We start from the raw sequence: 21,831 nt of genomic DNA, 5'->3' as shown, positions 1-21,831 counted from the left end.
ACCCATAAATATAAAAAACCCCACTAACTTACAATCGCTTTTACGTACAATGTTTTTCCATGGAAGCCGTACAAACTATTGCAGGAGTTCACTTGAATTTGAATTTTATTGAAAACAATTGAGTGGTTGTTGTTGTTGATATTGATTTTGTCTTTATTCCTCTTTCAATCTTGTGTAAATGTATTTAGGGAGAAAAATGTATATAAGCCATAAAAAGAGATATTGAAATGAAAGCCTACGATAAAGTGCGGCAAATTGTTTTGTATTTAAGGGACAATATAAACACAAATAAAATAAAAACCTACAGCATACAAGAGGGGTATCAATGGTGCTTACAAGAATTAGTTTTGTTTTTGTTACTTCGTCGAATGAGTACTGGCATTTTCTCTTTCTATTCGAATATCAATACGTCCAGGTGTATGGAGCATAACTGTGCACTTACAGTAAAAAACGATTTTCAGGTAAAACATTCGCGGATATTTGTTCTCTTAAATTTTGCCATAATAAACACTACGAAGGTATGAAATATTTATTGTTTATGCTTGACCCCTCTTTTTGGATTTATTTTATTTGATAGTGCATATGCCCGCCATTTCCTTAGTGAATGTGAGAAATATTTATTATGTCGTTTTCACCAAAAACTACATGTGTCAGAAGAACTAATCAAACTACACGCCAATATTGACCATAACTAAAATGTTAATACCAAATTTAGCACGCATTAATTTAAATTTGCATAAGTACCCACCAATTGAAATTATATTTTCCAAATTCAGCATTCCAGTCCTATCGGTTCACCCAAATCAAAATTGTACTGAATTTAGTAGGGGAGAGGGGTGCACCTTTGAACAGCGCTCATAAAATCTTGGTTTAAATTTTTTCCGACCCGCGACCACATTTTTGTATATGCAATTTTGTTCTCTATCTGCGTAAACCACTTTGGCTAGCTTCTTCAGTTGTCGACAAATTGTGCATGGGTGACCATGTTTTCGCAGTGACATTGTAAACTTTTATTCTTTTGGTTGGAAGGGCGCAGGAAGAATTTAGTGACTGTTTTCTTTCGTTAAACAAATTTTTTGCATTTCAACAATTATTTCAAACATAACTAATGCATTTTCTTTCACATATATTTTCTACAAAAATTTTTATTATAAATTTCCGTAAAATACCACAAGGCCCCTTTGAACATACCCAGTAAACTCCATTAAAAAACGGAGTTTTTAACTTTTGGCTTCGATTTCTCAAAAATTTCAAATGGGCTAATAAGATTAAGGAATCGCTGTATTTTTCACCATATACATTTTTGTTTTTAAGTTATTTTATGTTTTAATAAATTTTGATCAGAATTTTTTTAATTTTCGAATATTTATATATATATATATATATATTTAATAAATAAATGCATTTCTGATATATATGAATACAAAACATTTATATTTGAACATAAACACTGTAACAAACCATGCCGTTCAAAAATACCAAGCTTTGTTCAAAGGTGCCCCCCTGGGGGGCAGTTTTGTACACTTTGACTTCCTCCATTAAAGCAGTAATAAATATGTATATCAAGCTTAAAGTATGTCATATGTATATTCATTTTGAAGGTTACTTTACTTTATGAGGCTTGAAAGAAGAAAGTGTTCAAAGGCGCCCCCCTCTCCCCTACCATTTAGTGCACATTAGTACAAATTTCTTATTTTATACAACCAATAGAAAAATTTCCCCAATTTTAGGATTCCAGCCCCACCGATTCATCCAAATCCAATTTTAGTACCATTTAGTACACTTACTTACTTATCTGGCTTGTGACAGAACTTTCGTTCCATAAGCCGAACTTAAAAAAGATTTTCAGGCGTGTCGGCCTTTTGCACAGTTTCGAATTTGAAAGACCATGTTAGACAATATTGTCTTCCCCTTGGTCTTTCCATCTAATTCGTGGCCTTGAGCTGGAGCATCTCCATTCTCACAATATGATCTAGCCAACGTAGTCGCTGAAGTTCGATATGTGTGACAATGCCTATGTCCGAGAATAGCTGGTGCAACTCATGGTTGATTGGACGGCGATATTTACTGTTGACGCAGATCGGCCCATAGATCTTTCGGAGAAATTTTCTCTCAAACACTTTATGAGCTGCCTCATCTACCTGCATAAGTACCCATGCTTAAGATCCATATAAAAGAACGGGTAGTATCAGCGTCTTGTAGAGTGTGAGTTTGGCGGTGGCCTTGTTTCTAAACTGCATACTTAGACCATAGTAGTATCTGTTGACCAACACTATTCTCCTCCGAATTTCAAAACTGATGTCATTAGTTTTATTTATGGCGGTACAAAGGTATATAAAATCTTTGACTACCTCGAAGCTGTAGTTCTCAAGTTCCATAGATGGTCCGAGTCTACTAGACGTCTTGCGCTTGTGCATGCTCCTGACCAGCATCTGACCACCAGTCTAGAATAGTTCGGTAACCCATCGGCTCCTGCTTTATTATTCTTCAGCCGATTGATTGCTATTCTGACCTCATCTTGGCCAGGTGATATACACTCTATACCGTCATCTATTATTGGTTCTGGGGTATCCTCTTCACCGATACTATTTTATACCAGAAGCTTTTCAAAATGCTCCTTCCAGATCCTCAACAATTGTACCAAATTTAGTACCATTTAGTACACATAAGTATGTATTTCCAAAATTGCCTACAACGTATACATGAGTACACATTTCCAAAACCACCTCCTTATATCCATTCCGAATTTCAAGCTTATAACTATATCCGTTCACATGCTACGAAATTGTACCAAAATTAGTACATTTTAGTACAATTCGTACTCTAATTGGCAAAAACCGTTTAGCACATATATTGTTATCAGTGCGCATAGCTCTTTAAAACTAATTTGATTAATTTAATTAAAAAAAATTTAAACATTTCGATCCACCCTATTGAATTTTTATTTGCCTCTTGCAGAATAGTAATCGATACCTTTATAACTGATATTTATTTATTTCATAAACCCACTGCTTTAATTATTGCCGAAAATGTATACTTTGGCCATAGTGCCCCCCATTGTCGGTATTTTAAAGGAATTATATTTGGTTAGTTATTATTTGGTGATAAATCTTCCTACCAAAATTTATAATTATCGATGGATCTTTGGGTATAGTCGCCATATAAATGTACATACCCTTCATTAGTATTTTAATAGTCCTAGGTGTATTTTCTAATCGAAATGACAAAAATTTACTTTGGTGGGTAAATAACTTCTTCGAATAACTTTTTCAATATAAGTCTATTTTTCTATGTAGCCCTGTGTCTCTATGTAGTTCTCATACAAAGACCAGGCCCGCTTTTCGGCAAGTTTAAGGCTCTAACACAATTCCCCAAAATGGGTTTCTGGTACTTACTATCCTTTTGGCAGCAATAGACATAACCTTCATCCCGATTGATATAGCTTTTTTAATGTCCATCGTATAATTAGTATAGCCCGACAGAACTTAATTTGTTGGTTTGATCAAGGTTAAATCAGATCTTTTTATTTTGATTTGTGACTATAAAACAGATTTTTAAACACAAAATAGTTAAAGCCCACCATTTTATATTTCAGTTCCAACCTACAACTATTCCAGTAAAATACTACGGAAAGACAAACTGGAAATCTTTGCACTACAATGTGGTGGAACGTTTGCTACACAGGCTCTAAGGGCACTATCATAGTAGGTTTTACCGGGACAATTGTATGTAGGTCCATACCAAACTCCGTTGACATTCAAGCAGTGAACATATCTGAATATACAAAAGAGTGTTAATTTTACATACCGAAATAACAAATATTTTCAAAATTATCTTACTGGTGACAGGTGGTTTGAGGATCTGAACCAACTGGATAACGTCCCTCTGTTTTAATCGAAGCGCAAAAACCAACAGGATCATCTTTGGGCGAAGGTGTTGTCGTAGTGGTTGTTGTTGTCGTCGTTGTTGTAGTTGGATCATCTCTAAATGAACAGGTTGCGGCTTCCTGCAATGTATTTAAATTTCTTTAAGATAAATAATTTATTTATTGTGCATTTTACAAACCTCTACACAAATACGTGGGTCATTAGAATTGCACACGGTATCGTTAAAACAAGTAGCTTCAAAATCCGATAGATTATCTGTTCCAAGACATAATTTAAACGTCTTCGTACCAATACAGGCAAATGTCTTAGTTTCATCACATTTGCCACAATTATTACATTCGGCAAGTTCTGTTACGTTGGTGCATGTTCCCAATATGGAACAGAATTCTCCGCCTTCGCATTCAAATAAGGCACCGAATGGTTTGCTGCTTGAATTGCATTGTCGATATTCAGTTTTCGAAACACAGGCTGTATTACTTCCAGCATTGCAGACATTACAATCAGCTGCTGTCGAAGTGATCATTACACCGACCAGGAAAGCAACAGCAACTAACTGGAGAAAATATTTGAAACATTTACAAAGTATTGGATTTTTGTGGGACTGTTTCACTTACACCGCCTACTTTAATAATGAGATTCATAATTCGACCGTAACCTTAACCGTTGCCTTGACGTACTAACTAAGTGACTAATCTTACACAATTTATATAAAGTCTGTGAATAGTATATATGAAAATTTCTTATCGTACATTTTTATGGGTCAATCTATCCCATGTCCATAATTCTGGAGAAAATAAACTGTAACTGTTGTCTATTTTTACTAAAATAATAAAAGTTAGTTTTTAGTTTTTTTTTTACTTTACTTTAATATTTATCTATAGTAAATAATCTGGGAGCATTATGTACAGATAAAAAATATTTGCACACCTTAAGTAAAAATAAAATATAATAATAACAAGCCGTCAAAGGTTCCTAAAGTTACAATATGTAAGATTGACCAATGGTTCTTTTTGAGAATACACATAGTCGATTTATGCATGTCCGTCTGTATGTCTGTCCGTCCGACCATGTATTTTTGTGTGGATGAAATTGGACACAGATCGCTTATATGGACCAAGGACGAATCCTATTGAAATTGGAGAAAATCGGTTCAGATTTAAATATATCTCCCATATACATATAGTTTCGTCCGATTTTATGTAAATGGAACATCAAAGAGTCAAATTTAGGTCAATTGGCATACACTTTTGCCAATGAATTAGGTCCAGATTGATGTATGCAAAGTTTTGTAGGCATCTGTTCAAATTTATATATAGCTACCATATATAATTTCGTCAGATTTTATGTAAATGGAGCACCATCCTGCCGACATTTGTCCGATTGAGACATAATTTTGCACAGAGTACTGAATTAGGTCCAGATTGATCTATGCCAAGTTTTTTTGGAATCGTTTCAGATTTATATATAGCTCCCATATATATTATTTCGTTCGATTTTACCGAAAACTGCCAGATTAATGTATCCCAAGATTTTTTTGGAATCGGTTCAGATTTAGGTATAGCTCCCATATGTAATTTCGTCCGATTTTATGTAATTGGCGCGCCAAACTCCCAATATTTGTCTGATTGATATACAATTTTGAACAGCGTACTGAATTAGGTCCTGTTTGATATTTATGATGTTTTGATGAAATCGGTTCAGATTTAAATAAAGCTCCCATTTGTAGTTTAATCCGATTTTTTGTAGACGGTGCACCAAACTCTTAAGATTTGTCCGATTGAGACAAAATTTTGCACAGCCTACTGAATTAGGTATTGTTTGATAGTTTTGAAGTTTTGTTGAAATCGTTTCAGATTTCATATGTATATAGTTTCCTCCGATTTTTGGTAAATGGTGCACAAAACTTCCAATATTTTTTCGATTGAAACAAAATTTTGCACAGCGTAGTGAAAATGGTCCGTATTAATGTATGCGAAGTTTTGTGGAAATCGGTTCAGATTTAGATATAGCTTCATGAAGGGATAAGACTTTCACATCGCCAGAACATTCTGATTTATTCTCGCATTGGTGCGATTGGAAAGTCAGCTTCCTCCTCTCTCAGAATGTTTACAATTGCAAATTTTTATATGGAGGATTTCATAACACGAAAGCACAAGAAATTTAAAATTTAAGCAGATGGTAATGGGAATTTTTATAATCTTTCAAAACCCTATAATTTTTGTGGCTTTGAGGTTTTAGGTTCCAGTCATTGGGCATGCATTCCTCTAGCCAAATTGTACTAATTAGCTGGTGCATGCTCCTGACCTGCATCTGACCAACAGTTTTGAATAGTTCGGCTGGTAACCCATCGGCACCTGCTGCTTTATTATTCTTCAGCCGATTGATTGCTATTCTGACTTAATTTTGGCTACTCTTATACCGTCAATTCTATTGAAAAATGTGTCCAAAATCATCAAAATATTGAAAATCGAGAGGACCGATATTGATCTTTTTGGCAGAAAGATTTTCAACTTAGTGGAGATCCAAAATATTAAATTACACCCAATTTAGTTGAAACGCGTTTAAAATTCTCAAAATACTGAAAATCATTATATAAGGGACATACAAAAAAAGGACCATGCTACCTTATGAGAAAACTAAATATCAAATTAAAGCCAACCTCAAAACATTGAAAATTTGGGACTACAATTATAGATTGGCTAATCCAAAACGTGAACCGTTATAGCTCATCATCGAACTTGAATTTTCAATAGGTTTGCTTCTTAGGTTTACTTCTTTAGATTTACTTACGCCAGTCCCTTTCCATCGCATTTCCTGTAAGGCAATAATATCGGCATTGTACTTCTTAAGTACATCCGCCAAAACGAACACTGCGCCTGTTCTGTACACCGTGCGCACATTTCAAGTGCAGATTCACAGATCGTGGTCCTTTATATGTCAACATTAGGTGGGTTTGTGCCAAACTTCACCTGGCGTAAGTAAATCAGATGATTACCCCCTGTATTATAGCTGCCATGAAACGAGACGTAAATTAAGCTGCGGATTTATGGTTAACAGGATAATAAAAGACCTAGTCTCCAGATTTACTCCAGTAGATGTGCGAATTGCTATAATCCGTATAAAAACGAAGTTCTTCTACATCAGTCTCATTTGCGCCCATACTCCGACCGAAGATAAAGAAAGAAGCAGCATATGACCGTTGCCCTGGCCATGTCATTAAATTCTACTAGGAGATTTTAATGCAAAAATCGGAAGGGAAAATATATTTGGCCCCACCGTCGGAAAATTTAGCCTCCATGAAGAGACATCAGACAACGGCATGAGGTTGATTGACTTCGCGGCAACAAAAAACATGGTAGATAGCAGCACCAGATTCAAGCATCTCGATATACACAAGGCCACCTGTATCTCTCCTGATCAAGTAACGAGAAATCAAATTGATCATGTTGTGATATACGGAAGGCATTCATCCAGTGTTTTAGACGTCCGATCGATACGAGGAGCGAATATTGATTCGGACCATTACCTTGTGGCAGCCAAGGTTCGCACACGTCTTAATGTAGCAACAAAGGTGCGGTCTAATGTAACAGGGAAATTTGACGTCGAAAAGCTGCAAACATAACAGCTTGACGAAATCACCCCTTGTCCCGATAATAATATAGAGGCACAGTGGCAGAGAATTGCCCACTCCCTACAAACTGCAAAATACAAAAAACTAAAAAGAACAAATATGAAGAAAAACGTGATTGTGAGCAAATCGATGTACAGGAGTCAGAATGAAGTACGAAAATTCTACCAACGGGTAAAACACCAAACCGAAGGCTTTGGTGCAGGCACATCCTCCTGTAGAGATGAAGAAGGAAACCTTGTGACAGTTACAGACAGCGTGCTGAGGATCTAGAAGGAGCATTTTGAAAAACTTCTACCACCTAGCCAAGATGAAGTCAGAATAACAATCAATCGGCTAAAGCAGCAGGTGCCGATTCAAGACTGGTGGTCTGATGCTGGTAAGGAGCATGCACCAGCTGATTAGAATGCATGTCCAATGATTGGAATCTCAGCATCCGGTGTCCCGTGCACAAAAAAGGAGACAGACGATATGTGCCAACTATAGAGGAATAAGTCTCCTTCCCATCGCATATAAAGTGCTATCCAGCGTACTGTGTGAACGACTGAAGCCAATGGTCAATGTCATTATTGGACTATACCAATGCGGCTTCAGACCTGGCAAATCCACCATTGACCAGATTTTCACACTGCGCCAAATCCTGAAAAAACACGAAAAACATATCGACACATTCCACATATTCGTCGACTATAAGGCCGCATTCGACAGCTCTATCCGTTCAGAGGTGTATAAAGCCGTGTCTGTGTTTGGCATTCCTGCAATATTAATACGATTAATACGAACGAGAATTTAGACAAGGTGACAGTTTGTCGTGTGACCTTTTTAACATCCTGCTGGAAAAGGTCATACGAGAGACAAAAGTGAACAGAAATGGCACTCTGTACACCAAACAACACATGTTACTCGCCTACGCCGATGACATCGACATAATGGGTCGAACACTGAGAGTGGTAACAGCCACCTTTGAACAAATTGAGAAGGAGTCTGCCATAGTGGACCTGGCAGTAAACGGCGAAAAGACCAAGCTGATGGTATCAACGCGCAAGACGTCCAGTAGACTCGGACCAACTGTGGAACTTGAGAACTATAGCTTCGAGGTAGTCAAAGAAGGCATAGAAAACGAAGCAGCTGATGGTTCACGCAGAAGTAGAAGGCCACGAATAAGATGAAAAGACCAAGTGGTAGACAACATTGCCGAATATGGTCTTTCAAATTGGAAAAACTGCGCAAAAGACCTATGCTCCTGGAAATCTTTTTTAAGCTCGGCTTATGGAACGAAAGTTCTGTCACAAACCAGCTAAGTAAGTAAATAAGTCATATTTTATAGCAATTCGATGAAAAAATAGAAAATATGCAGTTATGTACACTGTACCTAACTGAGTCAACATTGTTTTGTTTTCACGCGGCTTCGCAGCACTGTTAAAAGCTATATTAACGAATATATTAACTACATATATAAGTTCATAGGATGGGGGCATTTATCTCTCTGCAAATCCACATTATTCTTTCTTATATGTTCCCATTAATGTTAACTTGCACTACTAAATTTATTTTTCATCAGAGTTATTTTATTATTTTACAATGCCTATTTACACACTTCTAAGAAAAAAAAATAACATATTCATATAACTAAAGATTAGATAAAATCTGCATTGTACTGTAGATTAGTTTGCATCATCAAAATATGACCATTTACATCATTCATTCTTCGACAGTTTGGCAAAAATACCAAAGATGTTTCTTTGCGCAAAACTTTTGCTTGTAAGTCATTGAAGAAATAAACTTGAATTGATTTAATCATTATATATTTTCCAGCTATTCTTTATTTCTGGACCCACGCTAGAGGTCCTTGCAGCCGAATGCAATTTCTGTTCGACGACCACTCAAATGGCGTGTGTTTCCGAAACTGAATACCAGTTCTGTGTAAATAATCTACCGTCTGGAGCGGTAAACTCTTGTCCAACGGGTTATGTGTGCTCCACGACAGGATCGGTAATTTGTGTATCAAGTACTATGGGAGTTCCGGCATCATGTGGCGGATGCAATGTATGTTCCACCGACTTAAAATTTGCCTGTACTGGAACCAATACCTATGCATTGTGTTTGGGAACAAATGTACCCTCTACAACAGCTACTGGTAGTTGTGGTGCAAATTTGGTATGCGATATAAACTCCTCTGAAATGTGTGTTCCACTTGTGGCTGGGGTATGTATATCTAATGTCTCCTGGCTAAATTGACGACTAATTTGTAATTAATTTACACAAGGTCACAGCATCTTGTACAACAACCACTACCGCAAGTCCCACTACACCCGGTCTTTCAACAACCTCACCATTGCCAACATACGCTCAGTATTTGTGTCAAATAATTCGTATAAATGCTCGATTTGCTCTACCGGCCGAAGTGGATAATACCTGCAGGAAGTATGGATTCTGATTGCATATATGAGTGAGATTTTTATTAAATTGTTATTTAATTTCAGTTATGTTTACTGTTTCCTAACCCGCAATGGTACCTGGTCGGGCCAAATTTATAATTGTCCTGGACGCACGTATTTTGATCCATACTCCCGTTATTGTGTGGCAACCATACCAACTGGGTGTTCGTTTTTATAAACATTTTCAGAATTATGAATCCAAAAAGACAAAAAGTGTAATAAAAATCAAATTAATTATAATGTTATCATATTTACAGAAAATTTTCAGTTATGTCCATGTTTTATCATCTTAATATATATAAAAGAGGTTAGTGATAAGTGAGTTAGTGACTGACAGGTCATCACCCAGACGAAACGGCTGAAGCTAGAAATTTTGAGTGTGGGTTGTTGTTGTAGCAGCTTGTACTGTTGTGTAATTCTTTTTATTCTCCTTAATCTGGTTCTGCTTCTAACTCCAAGTTCAGGTAGGCTGCGACCCGTATCATGTGGTCCATTGCCACTTGTCGGACAGATATTATCGACCTCTCCATCAATATCAATTTTATGTCCTGACGCCATCATCGTACAATCATCTGCCTATGTTACGATATTTATGCCGTCCGGTGGGCGGGGAATTCCAGAGAGGTAGAGGTTAAACTGTTCCGGAGATATCACCTCACCTTGGGGAACTACCTGTTTAACTCTATGGGACCTCGACTTCCGGTCTTCCACGTACGACTGGCGTCCACACATATAGTTCACGATCCAACGTTTCAAACTTGACTGGAGGGTTGTTCTCTGGACGTCCTCGAACAGCTTGGTGTGACTGGCTGTATCAAATGCCTTTCATAGGTCTAGCGCCACCATGACTGTCTTGTTACCCGGTCTGTTCTGGTTGAGCCCTTTCGCTATGTGTGTGGAAATGGCGTGCAAAGCTTTTGTTGTAGTATGCTGCTTCCGGAACCCATGTTGATGATCAGCAACTGAGTAGCATTCACGAATGCTAGGGAGTAGTGAAGCCTCAAATGTCTTAGCTACTGGCGACTGACTCACCTTTACTGGCATCCTTGCCTGGCTCCAGTAACGGGACCACCCTGCCTATTTTCCAGGCATCGGGAACTATTACGGTTGTATCGACAAGTTGAGGACTTTAGTAAGGTACTCTACTCATGGCTCATCAAGCTGTTTCTACATCCTCCAACGTAAATTGTGGTGGTTCCTCCTCCACTTGAAGAGAGCGTATACGGCGCAATACTCTTCTCTTCGAAAAGTTTTAAACTTTACTACATTTAGTACTAATTGTAAATATATATATATATATATATATATCTAAAGTCTTATATTTAGAATGTATATGAATGAATGGGAAGTGTTGTGGTTGTATGGAAATGAAATTCGTACTTATGTGTATGAAATGTACTAAATGGTACATCATTTGGTACTATTTTAATTTACGGCACTAGATTTGGGTAAACGGAGAGAACTGGAAACCTAAAATTTGGAATAAAGGTTGCTGTTAGAGTGTTCAATAGAGATATGGAAGTATACCACTTCTGTGTTTAACATGGTACAAAATTTGGTACAATTTGATTTTATGTGAACGGATAGAGCTGGACTCCAGAACTCTGGAATTAAAATTACAGTGGGAGTGTAGGATTGAGGTAGTTTAGTTTAATTATAGAAACAAAAAGTACTAAATGGTAGCAAATATTTTAAACTTTTTTGGTTTTTTTTTTTTTTTTTTTTTTTTTTTGTGAACGGATAGGGCTGAAATCCTGAAATTTGGAATTAAAACTAGTGTTGGAATGTAGGATTGGGACATGAAGGTATTTTTGAAAATTCTTAAGTATGTGTTAAATGGTAAAAAATTTGGTTCAATTCAAATTTGAGTGAACGGATAGAGATTGGAAACTTATATTTGGAATTAAAATTGCTGTTAGAGTACAGGATTGAGGTAGTGTTGGAAATTCGATCTTATAAGTACGAAAAGTACTAAATATGGTTAAATTTGCATCTAGAAATTTATGATTGAAATTGAGAATTGAGGAAGTTTTGAAAAATCGTATTTACATCTACGAAAAGTAATAAATGGTACTGAATTTGGTACAATTGGGATGTTTGTGAACGGAGAGAGTAGTTTTGGAAATTCGAATTTATGCGTAAACAGGTAGAACTGGAATCCTGAAAGTTGCAACTAAGATTACTGTCGGAGTGTAGGAATGTGATAATTTTTTTTTAATTTTAATTTTGGAATATGTGTGCGAAAAGTACAGAATGGTACTAAATCCATTACAATTTGGATTTTGGTGAACAGATTGAGCTGGAATTCTAAAATGTGGAATTACGACTACTATTGGAAAGCGGGATTGAGGTAGTTTCGGAAATTCGTACTTATGAGTACGATAAGTACTAAATTTGGTATATTTTTGATTACAGATTTAAGATCACAGTTAGCGTGTTGGATTGATGTAGTTTTAGAAATTCTTGCTTATGAAATTCTTGGATTTGATTAGATGGATAGAGCTGGAATACTGAGACTTGGAATTTAGATTACTGCTGGAAATTCGAATTTATGTACGAATAGTACTAAATGCACTAAATTAGGAACAATTTGGAGAATTGAGAAAGCTGGAAAACTAGGACTGATATATGGGGATAGTTTTTAAAATTCCTACTTACAGTAACGTGCAAAACCGATCACACGTTCAGGAATTGAACTTGAGAGACATAAAATATGTTCAGTTTTACACGTTTCGCATTTATTGAAAAAGCAGAAAGTTAATGCAGAAATGTAAACAAATATTTACCGTTATTGGTCTCGCATTACTATCAGTTGTAAACTCGTGTTGAAAAGAGATCGATTTATTGAAATTATCGTGAACGGAAATAGGGCTTTCCACCAGAGATATAGCCGAAAAATTGAATATTGGTCAAAACACTGTAATTAAAGTCCAGAAAAGAAAAAATATTGTGCGAGCGCCAAATGTTGGAGGTTGACCGAGGAAACTTTCTGACGTGGATGCCGCTTAATGGAACGAGAAATGAGAAAAAATAGTTCCACAACACCAAAACCAGCTGCAGATGCATTAAATAAGAATGTAAGCGAGTGGAACGCCCGTAGAGAATTGTGTAGAATTGGCTATCAGTAGTAAAGAAGAAGAGACCGGCTTTGCCGGCAAAAAATGTTAAGGCTCGTTTAGCATTCTGCAAGAACATTGCGAATTGGAGTGTTGAGGATTGGAGCAGAGTCATTTGGTCGGACGAAGTTAAAATAAATAGATTTCTATCAGTCGGTATAATTTACTACTGGCGTCGTCCCAAAGAAACCATCCAAAGGCATCACGTGAAACACACAGTGAAACATGGTGGAGGTAGTGGGGCTGTTTTACGTGACATAATATTGGACCAATTGTTAAAATAAGTGGGATAATGAAAACTACCTAGATATTTTGAACTCAAATTTACCAGACTTCGTACAATCCAGTCCATACACGCAGGAGCAAGTCATTTTCCAACAGGGTGGGGATCCGAAACACACCGCCAAAATAGTAAAAGAGTGGTTTTCCCAACAAATATTTGAGCTTATGGAGTGGCCCGCACAATCACAATTGAGAATTTGTGGTTGAAAATACAAGAGAGCTCCTGAGAACATTGATGAATTCTGGCGGCGTATACAATTCGAATGGGGACAAATTCCTGAAATTTTTATCCAAAATTTAGAGGGAAGCATGCCCAAACGTATGAAAGGTGTCATAAAAAATAAAGGGTAAAGGATAAAATACAAAGAATTTGGGAAACAACAAATATATGCGAAACGTGCAAAACTGAGCAATTGGAGGGGAGTTCAGGTTGTCATGGTATGTTAAACATTCCCACGAAAAATTACACTGTGCATAAAATTTAACTTTTTTGATAACTATAGGGAAATTCCAAATGGTTATGATAGAGGGGCTAAAAATAGAAGACACGTCTATCGGCATTTTGATTAAAATTTCTCGAAATCTTGCATTTTAAAATGTTAAGTTCGGCCGGGTCAATCTTAATATATCCTCCAAAATGGGGTTAACATTAACAATACCAAAAATCTGGGCTACCAGCTCTATTTTGCATGGTCATATTTGACACTCAATGAAAACCAAAATATCAAACTATGGCCAGTACGGCTGAAAAACGTAAACTCCCGAAAATACGGAAATTTTGGAGGTAGAATTTTATGAAAGAGTGGCCCACCAATATCCATAATTTTTAATTTAGCGGTTGAAGCATGCCCAAAATAACGAAAAATTGGCGGTACTTGAAGCATGAGGCTCAATAATGGTATTGTATGAAGTAATCGATCGGAATTTTTATATAACATGTTTATATACATGTTTGTTGGAAAATGCTATGGTTCCTTTCGCCGAAGAAAATATTTGTGTGTTTTAACTTGAAAATACCCTCCAGACATTCACCAAAACATGTCAAAGATTTGGTTGTATAATAAATAGGAAAATCAAATAAGTTTCGCAAAAAACAGACAAAGCCTCTCTCCAAAAGTTCAGGATGTAGGGAATAGTATACCCAAGGATCAAATTAAAAATTTATTGATTCAATGCCTATAAGGTGTGCTGTCGTAATGACAAATACTTGTTATTCTATAGATTACTAGCAAAATTGGCTTATTTATAAGAAAAAACTCAACAAATTGTTTTAGTTTTGACCAAGCAAATATTGGGTTAATTAGTTTTCTATAGAATACTTTTGATTTCAAAGCAAATTTTGCGTTTATATATATATATATATATACAGCACTATTTTAATATTGTGAGCTCTATCGTGGGAAGTAATCAATATTCCTTAGATGACAAATTGTAATACCGACAATAGTTCCGCATTTGTACGTTTTGACCAACATTTGCTATCGGTGAGAATATACTTTCCACTCGTATATACAAAAACAATTAGAAGAGCTTATAAAAGTACCCAAGACCTTGACGAAGATAATACTTAAAATAAATTACTTAAAATTTAGGTATCAACAAGAATATAAAGATAAGAAATGTTGATGAACATTTTGGGATATATATTCGGCATAAACAATAACAAATTCAAACAGAAGACATTAGCAAGGCAATAATGACAGTACATGTGGCAAAAATACACATAGTGAGTTGACACGCACAAAAAATACTAAAATAAAAATAAATAAATAATACAGCAACATTTGTTTAGCTTCTTATAGTTTTCCTTGGCCTTTTCTTACAAATAAGAGGCCAATGTAATGTCTGTTCGCCTACGACCCAAATAGCGTGTGTGTCCGAGACACAGTATCAGATGTGTGCAAATGGTGTTCCCAGTGGATCTGTAAATTCCTGTCCAACTGATTTTATTTGTTCCACTGCGACAGCGGTAACTTGCCAACCTCGAACGTCGAACATTACACCAAGCTGTAGTGGTTGTAATGTTTGTGATGCAACTCAGACATTTGCTTGCACTGGCCCTAATACCTATGCTTTGTGTCTGGGTACAAATACCCCATCTGCCGATGCTAATGGAGTGTGTGGCCAAAATTTGTTGTGCGACATAAATTTACCAAAAATTTGTGGTAGTGCTACAGATGGAGTAAGCATTGGGTAGTTAGTTCCTTGGTTTAATATGTAAATGGAATAAAATCGTTTTGTAGGTTTCACCAACCTGTCCATCGAATAATACCGGCATAGGACCCTGTGGACCGTTAACACCTTCCGAATATGCTCTAAAATATTGCCAGATAATGCAAATCAATAGTAGATTCCCAGTTCCGGCGGAAATTGAAAGCACCTATCAGAAGTAAGTAAATTAGATTGGCAATTCAATGACATTAATAATTGTGTATATTATATATTTGTATATTATATAATTGTGTAATCAACCAATCAAAGCATTGCTATTTTTATAAAAAGGGTCATTTGTCAGAGTATTTGGTTTCTAAAAAGCGACATTTTCGGTATGGAGTTACATGAAAAAACTTGAGACAGTTTATTGAAGAGATTTGAAATTCAGAATGTGTTTTCGTATTTTCATTTCGATACATTTCATCATCTAAGCACGCAAAGACCACTAACTATTTTCGAACTTGGTGTTGCATTAAGAGACAATATACATGATAATTTGATTTGCTTGTTCTAGAACCATTAGTTCAGTGTCCCACAAATTGTTGACCCAACACCCAATATCGTCCATTGTATCAAATTCCTGAATGAAAACACTATCTATAATTGTATACAATTGTTTTCGTTCTCATTTCAGCTACATTTACTGTTCCCTAACCCCCGATGGTACATGGACTGGTCAAATGTATACCTGCGCTGGTAGTACTTATTTCGATCCATATTCCAAATATTGTGTAGCCAAGAAACCAACAGAGTGCTGAAGTAAAATTTTGCTACGTAGAAGTATATAAAATGACAAAATTTAATGTGATAAAAAAATGAGAATCAGTTAAATGAAATGAAGTTAAATTGGTATATCGAAATATCTGGTGCTTATAACACTTCTAAACTACTTTAGGAGGATTTTCTTTTCATCTAAATTATTTTGTTATTGGATATTCTTAAAAAATAAATAAATAAATTTAAGTATTAAAATAAACATATATATATATATATATATATATTCTCAAAATATCGACTTGGGTCAAATTAATAATTTTTAGTGCAGATATGTGATTACAGCCAAGTTGATTGGAAAATTGTCAAAAATCGCCATATTGTGGGGGGGTACGATATTATGAATGCTACCCTTAAACATCAATATTAAATTAAACATTTTTAGTACGGACATGAGATATACAATGAGAGCCCAAAGTACAAAATTACAGGCAAGTTAGTTAGAAAACGTGTCAAAAATCCACAAAATACTGGGGGTCCCGTTTTATGTGGTTTACCCCGAAATATGGGTCTATATTACTAATTTTTGATACGGATACGTGTTATTCAATGGGGGATACCCTGAAACTGGGTTCAATATTAATTTTAATTTTTGGTACGGATATGTGTTTTTCAATGAGAAACCAAAACACTAAATTTCATCCAATTCGGGTAAAAACGAGTCCAAAATCCTTAAAGTCCAAAGTACCAGGAATATGTCTGTGCAAATTTTTTATTAAAATATAACAATGAATTTTATCTGTCCGTTCCCACGAAGTATAATATTTGCCTTATATCTATATTTATCTTCTTTCAATCCTCAAACAGGGTGTATGTTTTAGCCTCAGTACAATCGCATAATTAAACTCCAAATCCGAATATTGCAAATCGGTGGAAAATTTAAAATTCCTTAATAACTTTGCCAAGGTTACTTTTGTCGACATGAGACCATATTTCCATCCTGCATTATAAATAAAATTAAACGATTAAACAAAGTAAGTATTAATTTCCGGCATTATTGTCCTCTTACCTATACAATTCCGAATTCCCTTTGTAAAGGGAATAAATGCATACGGTTGTTTGCCTTCCATGTTACAAGGCAAAAAATGGTCCGGATCAAACATGTCAGCTTTGGGACCCCACAAATCTTTACCTCTGTGCATGGTGAAAATGTTAAGAACAAATTGCACTCCAGCTGGTATAACCATCCCGTTGGATAGCTCGATATCACTTGAATTCTCACGTGCTACGAAGGGTACTGGTGTCAGCAAACGCATAGATTCATTGATTACCATATCCATATAGGTCATATTTTGAATATTCGCATAGGTCACATCAAAATCTCCCCCATCTGGAAACATGGCCAATAGTTCCTCGTAGACTTTTTGTTGAAATTCAGGAAACATTGCAAGCAAAACTAGAATATGTCCAATTGTATTGGCCGTCGTTTCGAAAGCCTTCAAATAAATATAACGCTAACAATGTAAATGGCATATGATATGTCAAAATTACCCCGAATATGATTGTATTTGATTCGTCTTCTACATGCTGCAATGTAAAGACATTCTTCTTCATAAGTTCAATAACTTGATCAATGAAAATATTCTTTGATTCTCCTTGCATCAAATTAGCCTCGCCACCATCTCCATTTAATTTGTTATTTATGAGCTGCAAAATTAATAGGTTTGTATATTTAATTTGAATACTAAATACTTTAAATAACAAAATCCGCCAACAGCTGCATGGAGAATATGTTGACGGTCTTATTACGTGAGAATGCATTATTTTAATGGATAGGTGCCGGTATTACTGTAACAGTCACTTTTGAAGCTTCTTTTATGTGAACTTGTCAATACAAGACCAATACGACACTACTAAAAACGTTACACCCAGTTATTACGAATCACTACATTTCGAAACTCTCGTCACTTTACAGCACGTTTGGACGATGAAATAATTCCTATTTTTATTCACCTTCCTAATAAACTTGCGATTTTCTGCTTTGCAGGAGTGGTATGGTTCGTACACACCAAATAGCCTCCGAATAAAATTATTAGTCAACCACGGGCTTGCCATCATAAGAGGTAGATTCTCCAAAATACTGCGAAAAATTTTAGAAATTACACAAATCCATAGAAATAATGGAGATTTTTGTCATACCACTGAAAACTTTTGATTATGCCACTTTTGGATCCATTTTGAAACTCATTGGCAACATTAACTCCCATTGTTGTTCCTGCAATTACAACAAAACATTAACCGAAAAAAATTGAAACTGAAAACGTTAACTCACTTATGGCCACGTTCAATGTAAAATTTTGCAACAATGATGTCACATCTGGAAATTCAGTAGTCTCTTTGAAAAGCTCTACAACCTTGTCCACCTCCTCATTGAAGATTGGCATAAAACTCTGTAACATTTTAAAGCCGAAGGCAGGATTCAAATATTTTCTATGAACACTCCATTCGGGATCTTAAATTTTTTTCTAGTTAATATATAATTTTATTTGTTCTGCTTATTCTAGTTACCTTTCAAAGAAAATAGACCTGTTCCAACAGCTATGTTTAGCGGTTTATAGAAAACACTTTTATTCGTACAACATGGTGATGCCAATATATCGTGGATAATATCCGGTTCGGTTACAAGTAATACCGGGTAGGTAAACATCCATACGTACCTCAATGAGCCAAATGACTCACTGTATGTGTGTATCACATCCAAGGGATCTGGATAAATGCAGTGATTCACAGTCAAAACAACATCCTTACTTTAAATTAATGAAATAAAATAGCAAATATTTACATGAATTCAATATAAAAGCAGTAAGGAATTTAGTAAAGTCGGACGGGACAGACTATATGATACCCTTCACCATTTTAGACTAGAGTCGTACAGTTCCTGAACGAAATAGTACTTTTTAGTTCATTGAAAGATCGAACAAAAATAATCGTTCCTTTCACATCAAATGTGAGCAGTTCACTGACCTAGTTCGATTTGGTCTAAATGAAAGCGATGCCGATTGTGTTTTATTTTGCATGTTATATTAACAGGGCTTTCATTTGTTAAACCAAATCATTCGGATCATAAATGTGACCTATACTTTGTTTACAATTTAACATCAACAGACGGACGGACATGCATAAATCGACTTAGAAAGTGATTCTATGCATATTCTAAACATCTCGTTTCAACATCTCGTTTTCTTTTGCCTGAAACAAACATATGCACAAAGACATAATACCATGTTCCATAGTTTGATGAAGGGTATAAAACTATTACAATTGCAACCTCGCAGTGAAAAAGTATCCAATCAAAACCAGTAAGGAAAGTAGTAAAGTCGGACGGGGCCGACTATATGATACCCTTCACCACTATGGGTATATTAAACAGGACAATTAACATGAAATTGGATGAACTAAAATATGTGATATTCATCTAAATGTGGATCAACTTAGATCAATCTATAAGCATGTCATTTGTTTGTTACAATGGGACAAATGTTGGGCTATGTCTGTACTTCCAGAAAAGGCAACTACGTTATTCTATGCTCAATTTTGTACGTTGTGCAAAATTTCATGTCAATCTGACAAACACCCAGGGCTGCCAGATTTGACGATTTATCGTCATTTTGACGATTTTTTGGTTAAAAATTGAAAAATGACGATTTGACGATTTTTGCCCAAAAAAATGACGATTTTTGGTCATTTTAGTAATATTCCAATATTTGGGTTCTTTTTGTTATGGCAACATCAAAAATGTACAAAGCGAAAGAATATGAATATTTGGCATATGTGTGTGAGGTATACTTTGTATTGTTACAAAGCCAACAAGAGTTTACGTTTACCCAGATATATGAAAAAATCCCAATCAGCTGTGCCGTTCTCTGGGTAAAAAGCAACAAAACAAATTAAAGTTAATGGTTGTTGTTTTTTGACACGGGCAAATAGAAGAAAATTGGTGAACGGAAAAGTTGTTATATTAAATTTAAGTTTCAATTTATACAAAGTTATTACAATTTTAAAAAGATTTGATTTGAAAGCATTTTTAAAATTGTATCTATGATAAGTCCCACGTATATTAATAATGAAAAGAATAATTCATTTTTCATAATTCATAATTCATATCCTTAAAGAATTTCCACATTTTGTGAACGAAGATGAAAAACAAAAATTGTATTCAGAATTTCGCGAACTAAGGTTGTTTAATTTGGTAACATTTGTGAAAATGATGAAACCGATTTATTTCGTTTTTGGAATGCAACATTCGATTTGAAACGTGGTGATGGTTCATATGTTTTTCCTATAATAACTAAATTTGTACGGAAGGTAATGGTATTACCCCATTCCTAAGCAAATGTTGAGCGTATTTTCAGCCGAGTAAATCTTAATAAAACGAAAAGTCGAAATTCCCCCAATAAGGATTCAATGGAGAAATGTATACCAAAGATTATTTAAAAGTTAACAAAACAAATTGTTATGATACGTTAATTAAAACCGACATGTTGAAAATGATATACACAAATATTTCTTTTCAAAATGAATGACTTTATTAAAGTCGAAATGACTATTCAAATATTTATTTATAAAATAAATGAATTTCTTGATTAGCTTTAAAAACGTGTTTAATAAATTGAATATCTCTTTTATGTTCCTTTTAATAATAAAATATATTTAAATATATCTAAATGTGCGTATTTAAATTTTTGACGATTTTTGATAAAAAAATCGTCATTTTGACGATTTTCCCAAAAAAAAAATCTGGCAGCCCTGCAATCACCATTTGCAACGTTTACTTAAAATCGGACGGAAATATATGTGGAATCTATATCCAATATGAACCGATTTCAACGAAACTTGTCACAGGTTGGGTTATACTAATTTCAATACGTTTTGTTCCTATCAACCATATATTGGTTCCTTGGTGCGTCAATTACTTAAAATCAATCGATCTATGCAATATTAGAACTTTGGTACATTATTTACATTAAATCTGACGGAAATATATACATCTTAATCTGAACCGATTTTCACGAAACTCAGCACACATCATTCCAGGCTCAATCCAGTATGCTATACCAAATTTCGTGCAAATCGAAAGATTTATAGGGACTTTGGTGAATCTTTAACATAAAATCGGGCGATACTATATATGGAAGCTATATCTAATTCTGGACCGATTTTCACAAAACTTTGCATAAAGCACTCTATGCTCAATTAAGTACGTTATGCCAAATTTCGTGCAAATCGAAAGATATATATATATATCGATTTACATGAAATCGGACGAAACTATATATGGGGGCTATATCTAAATCTATACCGATTTTCACGAAAATTTGCTGACATCACTCTAGGCTCAATTCAGTACGTTGTGCCAAATTTCGTGCAAATCGAAAGATATATGGTGCACCATTTACATGAAATCGAACGAAACTATATATGGGAGCTATATCTAAATCTGGACCAATTTTCACGAAAATTGGAAGACATCATTCTAGGCCCAATTCAGTACG

General features: G+C 35.2%; 3 protein-coding genes across 3 annotated transcripts; 1 reads left to right on the top strand and 2 right to left on the bottom strand.

Moving 5' to 3' along the window:
- Positions 1-3,608: 3,608 nt before the first annotated feature.
- On the bottom strand, positions 3,609-4,528 carry LOC133331182 (uncharacterized). Its single transcript, XM_061539579.1, has 4 exons — positions 4,502-4,528; positions 4,066-4,440; positions 3,840-4,006; positions 3,609-3,774 (listed from the first exon to the last, which is right to left on the bottom strand). Exons 1-4 carry the CDS (start codon positions 4,526-4,528, stop codon positions 3,609-3,611), a joined length of 735 nt encoding a protein of 244 aa, XP_061395563.1.
- A 4,721-nt stretch (positions 4,529-9,249) lies between these two features.
- On the top strand, positions 9,250-16,323 carry LOC133331181 (uncharacterized). Its single transcript, XM_061539578.1, has 7 exons — positions 9,250-9,276; positions 9,331-9,720; positions 9,782-9,939; positions 9,999-10,121; positions 15,182-15,533; positions 15,595-15,740; positions 16,200-16,323. The coding sequence occupies exons 1-7, from the start codon at positions 9,250-9,252 to the stop codon at positions 16,321-16,323; spliced, it is 1,320 nt and encodes a 439-aa protein (XP_061395562.1).
- A 798-nt stretch (positions 16,324-17,121) lies between these two features.
- Positions 17,122-18,986, bottom strand: LOC133331180 (probable cytochrome P450 313a4). The gene is made up of 7 exons (XM_061539577.1): positions 18,848-18,986; positions 18,612-18,791; positions 18,479-18,554; positions 18,392-18,419; positions 17,831-17,986; positions 17,349-17,775; positions 17,122-17,279 (listed from the first exon to the last, which is right to left on the bottom strand). Exons 1-7 carry the CDS (start codon positions 18,984-18,986, stop codon positions 17,122-17,124), a joined length of 1,164 nt encoding a protein of 387 aa, XP_061395561.1.
- Between the last annotated feature and the right edge of the window lie 2,845 nt (positions 18,987-21,831).

The sequence above is a fragment of the Musca vetustissima genome, unplaced genomic scaffold (assembly GCF_032173495.1).
Source record: "Musca vetustissima isolate MV318-11 ecotype Yass unplaced genomic scaffold, APGP_CSIRO_Mvet_v1 utg64289, whole genome shotgun sequence".
Lineage (NCBI taxonomy): Eukaryota > Metazoa > Arthropoda > Insecta > Diptera > Muscidae > Musca > Musca vetustissima.
The sequence above is the reverse complement of the archived record's forward strand: the minus strand, read 5'-3'. Positions and strand labels throughout refer to the sequence as shown.